Here is an 11,350-nt window from a genome sequence, read left to right on the forward strand (position 1 = left end):
TCGAGCTTGGTGAAGAAGCGCGCTCCGTGGAGCTCGTCCAAGAGCTCATCCACGACGGGGATGGGGAACTTGTCCTTGGACGTCAGGGCGTTGAGGGCGCGGTAGTCGATGCAGAAGCGCCATGTGCCGTCGGCCTTGCGCACAAGGAGCACTGGGGCGGAGAACGGCGATGTCGTAATCCGAATGATGCCCTGCGCGAGCATGACCGCCACCTGACGCTCGAGCTCATCTTTCTGCAGCTGAGGGTGCCGGTACGGGCGCACGGCGACAGGCGCTGTGTCCGGCAGCAGGTGGATGCGGTGGTCACAGGGCCGCGTGGGAGGGAGGCCCTATGGCTCGTCGAAGATGTCGCTGTGCTGCTGCAGGAGGTCGGCCAGGAGGGGATGCGCCTCGTCTAGTGCGGCCACCATCAACTGGAGCAGCGGGGTCGCGGCGCCGGAGCCGCCGATGCCCGTCCATTGAACGCGACGGCCGCCCTTGCGGCAGAAGATGAGGGACAACACATCGAGGTCCCAAAGGATGGGGCCGAGAGTGGACAGGAAGTCGATGCCAAGGATGAAGTCGTAGCAGCTCAGGTCGATGCCGACGCGGTCGATGGAGAACGGCTCGTCGCCGATGAGGACGAGAACCTGCCGCGCCATGCCCTGGCAAGCAGGGCGGTCCCCGTTGGCGATGGTGACGCTGAACTTCTCCGAGCCCGCCGGTTGGAGTGCGAGGCAGCGCATGGCATCCCCGGACAGGAAGTTGTGCGTCGAACCCGTGTCCACGAGCGCGGTGAGACGCTCCCCGTTGATCGTCATCGGAAGCAGCATCGTCTTTGACGTCTTGATGCCAGCCATGGCATGAAGGGAGACGACGAAGGCGGTCGCATTGACCGGCCCATAGGTCTGGCGCCGGCCTCGGAGAGTGTGGTGGCGTCGAGCTCCGCGGTGAGGGCCTCCACCTCCGCGTCGTCGACGGTCTCCAAGTAGAACAGGCGGGCGCACGTATGACCCGGCGCATAAGGCTCGTCGCAGTTGAAGCACAGGCCCTTGCGGTGCCGCTCGAGCTGCTCGGCCGACGTCAAGCGCCGGAAGGTGCGTGTCGGCGCGGGGGGAGCCGCAGTAGTGGCCGGCAGGGCGGGGCTTGTCGGGGTGGCGGCCGCCGGGGCGGGGTGGGTAGGGGGACGTGTGCCGTTGCCCGGGAACGCCTGCTGCAGGTCCTGGGGGTCGCGCATCTCGACGTCGATGCGGATGTGGTCGGGAAGACCGCCGACGAAGAGCCGTGACGTCTGGCGCATGGCAGGCCAACGTCTGTAAGCGGTCGGCGAAGTCCTGCACCAAGGTGGTGAAGGGAAGGCGACCGAGCTCGGCCAGGCGGCTCCCACGTATTGGGGGGGGGGGCGAACCGGAGGAGACACAGGTCGCGAAAGCGCTCCCACGGAGGCATCCCGCCCTCGTCCTGCTCGAGGGTGTAGTACCATGTCTGTCCGGGGCCACGGAGGTGGTAGGAGGCGATCCACGTGCGGTCGGACGCCATGGTCCGCTGCCCCGTGAAAAACTGGTCGCACTGATTCAGCCAGTTCAGGGAGTCGATGGTGCCGTCGTAGGAGGCGAACTCCAGCTTGGTGAAGCGGGGCGACTGCTGCACGTGCGGCGAGGCCGCGTAGGCGCCCTCGTGGCGACCCAGCGCGGCGGAAGGAGGGTGCTGCGGCACCACGGAGCTCTCGGCGTACGGGTCTGTATACACGCCGAACCCCCCGAAGGTGGTGGCGGGCGGCTGCAACACCGTCGGCTGTAGCGGCGCCGTCGTATAGGTCGGCGTGTCGATCCACGTCGACAGCGGGGACGACTACGGCGGCCACCTGACCTGGGTGATCGGCATGCCTTGGGGCGCGGCGGTGGCCGTGGGCAGTGGCGCGAAGGGCGCCGCCGACGGAGGCGGTGGTGGCGGGGTTGCGTATGGAGCCTGGAGGAAGGTCCGAAGGTTCGAGACCGCCAGAGTGAGGTCGCGGATCGCCGAGGACATCTCCGTCGGGAAGAGGCCGGGGGCGGCTTCGGCCCCCAGGGCCGCAATACCGGAGGCGGTCGGACCTAAGGTGTCCGGCGGCGGCGACTGTTGCGAGGTGGCGGGGAAGGCGGTGGTGGCGGCGGCGGCGGTGGTGGGAAGGTCCAACAAATTCATCGAACCCAAGCTACCTGATACCAAATTGGTAGAGGCTAGGGTTCTACCAGGTCTCGGACGTAGGTTGTAGGGGTGGAAGTGCGGGCGGCGAGGCTGGGGACGCCGGCGCCGACGGTTGGGGACGCCGGCGCCGACGGTTGGGGCCGTCGCGGCGTGAGAGAGAGAGAGGCGGCTAGGGTTTGGGGCTCCCGTCTCCTGAGGGCGACGACAACAGATTACTGTTTATTGTTTGATTAATATCGAAGGGGTACATGTGTTTATATAGGAGGACAACCCCCACTAAATCCTAGATAACTTGGACTCTAATATAACTTGGACTCTAAGATAGCTAAGATAACTTGGGCTAAGCCCGTAACTAACCCTGCCCATTGGGCCTCCTTCGTTAGTACGTTGTACTGGTCATAACAGACCTGCTCGTATAAGCTGGAGGCAAGCAATAATCAATAAAGTCTAGTTTCCTTAATCCCCGTTCTCTATCTCTAATCCCCACTACTTGAGGAAAAATACGGGATGGCTGAATATTGTGTTGTTGTTTTTTGATGTAACCCTTGTAGAAGTATATATAGGAGTACATGTGAGGGGAGAGAGACTTGGAGTAGAGAGCAAGTCATACATGATTTAAACATATTCTATCTCTAAGTCCTATCTCTATCTTAAACACAATATACTTCTGACATCCCCTCAGTCGTAGCGGAGTGAAGCGGACGCTTGCGACTGAATTTGAAGTCTTGCGCCTTTGTCATCTTCTCCACCGCGCCATCATCAACTTCGTCTCTGATGGGTCAGCACCTAGGGCGGTGACTGGGTCCCCTTCTGGTCCCTTCCTTGTCTCTCCTCTATTCCCTCCTGCAGTCACAGCGGGAGTGACGTGGACGCTAGTGACGATGGATGTTGTTGACTGGAGTTGTTGTCGATGAATTGTTGTAGCCGATCATGGTGATGTAGCCATGGTCGAGGTAGGCGTGGTCAATGTGTGATCGTCGTGGATGATGAAGCCGCACAAAGCCGGAGGCGTAAAAAAATGCGCTATGACGGAGTTGCAGACGTGGACGATGCACCTTGTGGATGTTTGAGGGTGTTGTCGGCGACGAGTCCATTGGTTTTGCCAGAACCGGAGGAAATCCATCGAGCACACATCGGTTTTGCCAGAACCGTGAGGCCGTGTAGGGGTCGTCATTATAGTGACACCATGTCGATGCAGTCGTGCTGTCGTGGATGAGGTGGTCGATGCCGACGTCGTGACCCGGTCATTGCCGTCGTCGAGGTCGCGTCTTGCAGAAAAAATCTGTCAGAGGACGCTAGGTGTCCATCTTGTGGACAAGGCAACGACGGTGTGTTGACGAAGATGTTGATGAAGACCAAGTTGATGAAGACCTTGGCGATGAAGCGTCGACGATGGCGTCGCAGCAGCGTGTCGATGATAATGTGTCGCTTGGAGGCGTACCTTGCGGCGACCAAGTGTCGATGCCATGTCGCTCTGAAGAAGTCGATGAAGAATTGCATCACTTTCCACACCGTCCTGGCATGTGGATGATGCATGTTGATGTCGCTTCTTGAAGATATGCTTGACAAAGATCTTGACTCGTAGTCAGCTTGATGAATTGGTTCGGTTTGATGTAGTTTGGTTTGATGCAGTGCAGATCGACCCGTGTAGTCGTTCGGCTCCATGATGTGCTCGGTGCAGGTTAGCCAGCTCGATGTCGTGCAACACTCGATGTCGCAGCGCTGAACCGGTGAAGATCGTTCAATGTGATGAAGTCGCTAGCCTTGTTTGGCCGGTTCGGCTCGTACGAGAGCGACTCGAAGCTGGTGCGCGACGTACGACGACAGCTGGTTGGCGCTGTAGCGTGGAAGTCTCCTGGCGAGACCGCGGCTTCGACGATGGAGGACACCGTATGTACCGGCTGGAATCAATATTGGATCGTGGATGTATACTCCACATACCACGTTTTCCTGGGTCGATGCATGTTCACGTAAGAAGAGTAGTCAATAGTAATTACTGAACAAGCACACCTGTCCATGGATGCAATCTGGTTACACACGATCTCGTCGGGTATTGGCTGTTGATCCCTCCTGTGATCCAGCCTAAGTGTGCGGCGTGGTGCTGCTGAGTCGTCGTTGATTGGTGTCGTTGTCATTGTCGCCATAGGCGTGTTCAAGCGGACGAAGTTGGTTGATGTAGAGACGTGCGTGACTGGTGTAGGAGCCACTGCACCGTACCATCGCCCGTTGGAGCCGAGGGATCGGGTGATTTGGCCGCAAAGGATAACCATATTTTTGCAGGGATTTGGTAGACCTTTTCTCACGGGATTGGGATCTTCAGAGACTAATCTAGTACGTAGAACTGATCTAATCTAATCTACAGGAGCCGATCTCATCTTTGATTTCGATCGGATGTCATACCCCAGGGAGAGGATTAATCTCCGCGGGGGCAACGCGCTGCGGAAGTGGTGAAGGAACCTAGGATCAGTGTCGTGAGACTTGTTACAGTATATGTGGATTGCACTAGCCCTTTTCATCAGTTTGGACTCTTGGTTGCATTGGCTAGTGCATGAATTTTAACATGGTATCAGAGCTAAGGTCTTGAGTTCAAGTCCTGGCTTTCGCAATTTATTTAAAAAATTACTGATAGCCCCCCTTTGTGTCCACGTAGAGGCCTCTTGAGTCATACGTGAGTTTTGCGCGCCGTCGCTCTCTTTCGGTTACACATGTTGACTTGTCTTCCCCGTCACACGTGAGGGAGTGTTACAGTATATGTGGATTGCACTAGCCCTTTCCATCAGTTTGGATTTTGGTTGCGTTGGCTAGTGCATGAAGCTTAACATGGTATCAAACATGGTATCAGAGCTAAGGTCTTGAATTCAAGTCCTGGCTTTCGCAATTTATGTAAAAAATTGCTGGTAGCCCCCCTTTGTGTCCACGTAGAGGCCTCTTTGAGTCATACGTGAGTTTGCGCGGGCGGTCTCTTCCGGTTGCACGTGTTGACTTGTCTTCCCCGTCACACATGAGAGGGGGTGTTACCGTATATGTGGATTACACTAGCCCTTTTCATCGGACTTTTGGTTGCATTGGCTAGTGCATGAAGCTTAACAAGACTAATCGCTCTAATACCTGTGGAAAAATATGGGATGACTGAATATTGTGTTGTTGTTTTTTGATCTGACCCTTGTAGGGGTATATACAGTACATGTGAGGGAAGAGACTTGAAATAGAGAGCAAGTTATACATGATTTAAACATGGGAAAATATAACTAACTGCGCCGCATCTTGTCATTACCGTGCTGCGGCTTGCGATCTTGTGTGTGCTCTCTTTGTCATGCGTGCATGCAATGATGTCATCAGATTCGCTCTAAATGACCAGAATTCAAAAACTTTTATCTCTTAAATCGTTAATTCGGTCGATAATTCGTTTTCGTTGTTGACTTTGATTCGACGAAATCTTTAAAACTAGATCCCATGTCGACATGTTTTGACAACTTTTCTTTTCTCGTACTTACCGCATTTGTTGCACTTGTCATATTAGTAAGTACTTGTCTGACAAAAAGTAACTTAATTGTCATATTTTTGGAAATTGCGTATAAATATGCCATCTCGACATAATCAAATTGGCAAGCAAAAACAACTTTTGTTAGGCGATTACGTGCAAAAATATGACAATTCAACATATTTAAAAACCGGTGACCACAAAAAAATCTTTTTTGATCATCCTTTGTAAATATGAGAACTCCGCATAGTTAAACAAAAGGCACACAAAATAGTTTTCAAAGTTGTATGTAAATATGACAAGTTGGCATATTTAAATTGGCAAACACAACTTATGCATACTTTTATATCATGTATAATAAAAACTGCTACAAGGCTTTGTACGAAATAACATTAAAAAGTGCCAATCAAGTTATTTTTCTCAAGTAAGTGGTTAATGATATGACAAGTGGGTAGAAAAATGTGGCAAGTATGAACATAAAAAAATAGTCGACGGAACATGTCGACATGGGATCTAGTTTCAAAGAACTAGTCGTGAGAAAGTCAATGATGAAAGCGGATTATTGATTGAATTAACAGTTTTGTAGATAAAACTTTTTGAATTTCAAACATCAAAAAGAATCTTTTGTGTGGCGCTGTATGCTTTTTTTAGTCACCGGATAGCTCATCCATGTGTCCGCGCGCATCGGGCCCAGCGGGAAGATGGCCCAAGGGACGTGGAATTGCGGGCTTTTAGTGCGCACTAATCAGTTACCGGCCGTTTAAGCAGTCGCCGCACGGGGGAGCACGTATGGGGCGCCGCTCTCTAGTCAATCCCTTTAAGCATGTTCTATCTGTAAGTCCTATCTCTATCTATACACAATATACTTCTAACACTACTTTCTGCTACTGCACCGGCAACGGGTTGCCTTGCCGATGGATGCCCCCTCGGCCCCCAAGCACCTCCAGGCCACTAGACAGCCCTCAGATCCAGGGGCTGTTCCACGTATGGTTATGTACATTGTCGATCTTTTAACTCTGTAAGCGCACTCAGAGATAATGTTATCTGTCACACCAACGCAATGAGAGTTTGTAATGCCATATGGTATGTACTTCAAAAGACACGTGGGCCGGAAGCAACCAGACTTATTTTCAAATTCTACATTAAGTGGTTTTACTGTTGCCGTATCCACTAACCATGTTCATTATTGGCCTAAAGCAGGTGACAACAAATGACAAGTTCCCAACAAAACTGTGAAGTGATAGGGAAGGCTACTATCAGAATTGCAGATTTAGCATGTAGCAGTGTAGCACCTGCGTATTCCTGAGTTTGAAGAACTTGCTGGTAGCAGCATCCCACATTAAGGCTTTAAGTTTCAGCTTGAAATCACAAGGCGCTGATGCGGCTTTTTTAAGATAGCAACGGCATCACCCTTTGAGAAACTGTAGCAATATGGAATAGCGCATGAGGACCACTAGTCTGTATTTGCTGTAAGCTACACCTGGTTGCAGTTTTGATGTTGTTATAGTTTGCCAAGGAACTGACTACACTTTGCAGTCCAAGGGACACTGGTAGTTATGTAAATGTTTTATCACGGGATAGAATATCAAATGGATTTGTTATGTCACGACGATCTTTGCTGCAACGCTTTCCGGTATACAGACCAATTCACTTCTATATACTGAGAAAAAGGAAACAACGTGGTCAGACTATAATTAAAGAGGTCAACTGATGTTGGCTGTCAGGTCTAGTCACTGACTAAAGGATACATTCCGTCTCAACAATGTATATGACCACAAGTTCCATTTTCTCATCACCTGGGGGTTTATTGTTGCGTCATTACTGTTTCTGAAACCTTAACTAGCTTGCCTTTGCCGGATTTCAACATGCCTACACTGAAAGAATTTTCTACATTCCTACCCTCCTAAGAGCATCTCTAGCAGACCTTGTATAAAGGCAACCCGCAAAAGTCGTTTACAGTTTGTAAAAAAAGGGTTTTGCGGGTCGGCGCGGGTGTGGACAGAATCAGACCTCACAAATTAGATCTAAAAAAGAATATTCGTAGAAGATGTTTTTTACGGGTCGACAATGCGGGGTCTGCTCGGACGTCACCGCGTCGACCCTGCAAACCGAAGACCCCGTAAGTTAGAATTACTAAAATGTGTAATATAAGTAAGATGTCAATACTACAATACAATAATCATTCATAGTATAATAATTATTCAAATCATCATAGCAAACTAAATAATTTAATACAAAACTTATCCCGTATATAAATCAGACATGAACGAAATGAAAATGAATGAAAAAATAAAATGTGTTATTGCCCAGCTCTTTGCTAATGTTGTTCAATAAGATCCTTCTGAAGTTGATAGTGGGTGTTTGCATTTTCAATCTCTCTGTAGGTCTGAAGAAAAGCTCTAATTCGGTTTGCGTCTCTAGCTGGTTTGACACGGCTACCCACATTGTCATAGAAGAACTTCAAGTTCATGCCTCTCTCATCTTTAAAAATCATATTGTCAAGAATAACACAACATGTCACGATGTTTTTCAAGGATCGCTTGTCCCAAAACCGAGCAGGACCACGAATAATGGCAAACCTAAATTGTAAAACTCCAAATGCTCTTTCAATGTCTCTTTGGGCTGCCTCTTGTGCCCTTGTGAATTCAGACTCTTTCCTACTTTGAGGGTCTTTGATGCTCTTCACAAGTGTGCATCAAGAAGGGTATATACCATCTGCAAGATAGTATCCTTTTGTGTATTCATGTCCATTGATAGTGTAGTTGCAAGCTGGAGCATCAGCACTAGCAAGCCTAGCAAGCAAATAAGACCGTTGCAACACATTGAGCATAGTTTTCACGAACTGAAAAGACGCCTGACTTCCGCACCTGTGTTGCTACCACCAGATTTTTTTAAGGACTTTGTTATCTATTGCGACGCCTCGCGACAAGGATTAGGTTGCATCCTCATGCAGGATCGTCATGTGATTGCATACGCATCTCGACAGTTGCGTCCACATGAGAATAATTATCCCACACATGATTTCGAGCTTGCAGTTGTAGTCCATGCACTTAAAACCTGGCGACATTACCTTCTTTGTAATCGTTGCGAAATATTCACTGATCACCAAAGTATGAAATATATCTTCACCCAACTGGATTTGAATCTCAGGCAAAGACGGTGGGTTGAGTTGATCACATATTACGACTTAGGGATAACTTACACCCTGGGGAAGGCCAATGTTATGGCTGATGCACTAAGTCGTAAGTCTTATTGTAATAATCTGATGCTACAACGAGGTCAACCACATCTCTATGAGGAATTTCGAAAGTTAAATCTTCACATTGTTCCTCAAGGGTTCCTTTCTAACCTGGTGGCGAAACCTACTCTTGGGGATCAAATCATAGCTGTGCAGACATATGATAAGGGTATATCCCAGATCAAGGAGAATATTGCTAGCGGAAACGCTAGGGATTTCTCTATCAATGAGCAAGGTGTCATGTTCTTTCAGAACCGTCTAGTGGTTCCCTCATGATTCTCCTCTCACCATTCATCCTTGTAGTACTAAGATGTATCAGGACCTACACCAGAGGTTTTGGTGGACTAGGATGAAGAGAGAAATTGCTGAGTTCATTGCTAACTGCGACGTTTGTCGTCGAGTTAAGGCAGAACATCAAAGGCCTGCTGGCACCCTTCAACCTTTAGATGTTCCTGAATGGAAATGGGATAAAGTCAGTATGGATTTCATCACTGGATTTCCCAAGACCAAGAAAGAAAATAATGCTATCTTTGTGGTCATTGATTGTCTTTCCAAAGTAGCTCATTTTCTTCCATTTTGTGAGAGTATAACAGCTAGCCAGCTAGCAGAGTTATATATCTTTCGAATAGTGTCTCTTCATAGTGTTCCTCTGGAGATTAACTCAGACCGTGGAAGTATTTTTACTTCTCGCTTCTGGGAAAGTTTTCAGAATGCCATGGGGACTCACCTATCTTTTAGCACTGCTTTCCATCCTCAATCAAGTGGTCAAGTAGAAAGAGTGAATGAAATCCTAAAAGATATGCTCCAAGCTTGTGTTATATCGTCCGACATGAATTGGGAGAAGTGCTTTCCATTCTCCGAATTTGCTTATAACAATAGTTATCAATCAAGCTTGGGCAAATCTCCTTTTGAAGTTCTCTATGGACGAAGATGTCGAACACCTCTTAATTGGTCAGAAACCGTAGAGAGGCAACTCTTTGGCCCGGATATGATCCAGGAAGCAGAAGAGCAAGTTCGCATTATTCGTGAAAAGTTGAAAACAGCCCAGTCTCGTCAAAAGAGCCAATATGACCGTCATCATAAGGCTGCGACCTTTGAAGTTGACGAGAAAGCTTACCTTCGGGTTACACCTCTGAAGGGTACCCATCGTTTCGGTATCAAGGGCAAGTTGGCTCCTCGTTAGATCGGTCCTTTTCACATTCTTGCCAAACGAGGAGAAGTTGCCTACGAGTTGGAACTTCCTCCGCATCTTTCCAAGGTTCATGATGTATTCCACGTCTCGCAACTCAGGCGTTGCTTTTCGGATCCTATCCGTGAAGTGGACCACGAAACGCTTGATCTCCAAGATAACCTTTCATACCAAGAATACCCTGTTCGTATTCTTGATCAAGCTAAGCGTACCACTCGACGTCGAAACCTCAAGTTTCTTAAAGTTCAATGGTCAAATCATTCTGAAAAAGAGGTAGCATGGGAAAGAGAGGATCGTCTTTGACTTGAGTATCCCGCGCTATTCCCGACAACTTCCGAATCTCGGGACGAGATTCTTTTGAGTGGGCGTGAGTTGTCACATCCCTGAATCCCTAATAGAGTTTAGCAAGATTATGCTCATGTCTTTTCCTTTGCATCCAAGAAAATGAAATCAAATCAAAAGCAAAGAAATGAAAACAAAACCAAACCCTAGCAACTCTATTTTCAAAAACAATTCAAATTTGGTGGCAAATCAATGAACCCAAAATGGCCATCATAAAAGTTCATATTTTCTAATAATTCTTGAAAACAAAATATCAAGGGTGAAATATATTTTCAAAATGCTTTTGGCATTTTATTTTAAACTTAAAAGTCACTGAAATCAATTATATATTAATTTCAAATAATTCAAATTCTCATAAAATGTTAAAACTTTTATATGTGTTTGGAAATATTCCAAATAACACCCCAACATTTATCAAACTATTTTAGAAATAGTTTGGAGCCAAAAATAAAACAAAACCAAGTCAGAAAAGATAAAACAGAAACTGGGAAAGAAAAGAAATGGGAAAAGTCTATACCTCGCGCACCTGGCCCAAACCCATTTCCCTTCTACCGTCTTCCTCCTTCGCCAGTCGGAGCACGAGCTCGTGGCCGCTTCTCCCGGCGCACCCACGCACCTACGTGCGTGCTTGGTTCGCCCTGATGCGCTGGAGAGGGAGGATAAGCCTCCCCAGAACCGTTCCCATCCTCTCCCCCTCCTCACTCGCCCTCTGCGTCTCTCTCTCTCTCTCAGCCGCCATTGCTGCGAGCTCGAGCTCGAGCTAGCCATCGCTCCGACCGTCTTCCCTCACCTCTGAGTGCGCCGTTCGCTCCGCCTCGTCGAGCTGGTCGTCCCTGACAAAGGAGAAGAGCCCCCGAGCCCTGCTTCACCCTCATCACCGTCGTCTTCCACCTTCGGCCGTCGGCAAGCCACCGTCGATTCGTCGGATCCACTG

General features: G+C 48.9%; 1 protein-coding gene across 3 annotated transcripts in view; it reads left to right on the forward strand.

Annotated features, from left to right (window-relative positions):
* Positions 1–7,253, forward strand: part of LOC123448498 (vacuolar cation/proton exchanger 2) — a 47,030-nt gene extending 39,777 nt beyond the window's left edge. For 2 of the 3 annotated variants that reach the window (XR_006631804.1, XR_006631803.1), the window contains 2 exons: positions 6,550–6,730; positions 6,848–7,253. Coding sequence is in view for 1 of the 3 variants with exons in the window: in XM_045125411.1 (XP_044981346.1) it covers positions 6,848–6,861 (14 nt within the window). In the remaining 2 variants the exon portion in view is untranslated. The remainder of the gene's footprint in view (positions 1–6,549; positions 6,731–6,847) is intronic. The other variant, XM_045125411.1, reaches the window with a different exon arrangement.
* The last annotated feature ends 4,097 nt before the right edge of the window (positions 7,254–11,350 follow it).

Source organism: Hordeum vulgare, chromosome 4H, assembly GCF_904849725.1.
Source record: "Hordeum vulgare subsp. vulgare chromosome 4H, MorexV3_pseudomolecules_assembly, whole genome shotgun sequence".
NCBI classification, from domain to species: domain Eukaryota; kingdom Viridiplantae; phylum Streptophyta; class Magnoliopsida; order Poales; family Poaceae; genus Hordeum; species Hordeum vulgare.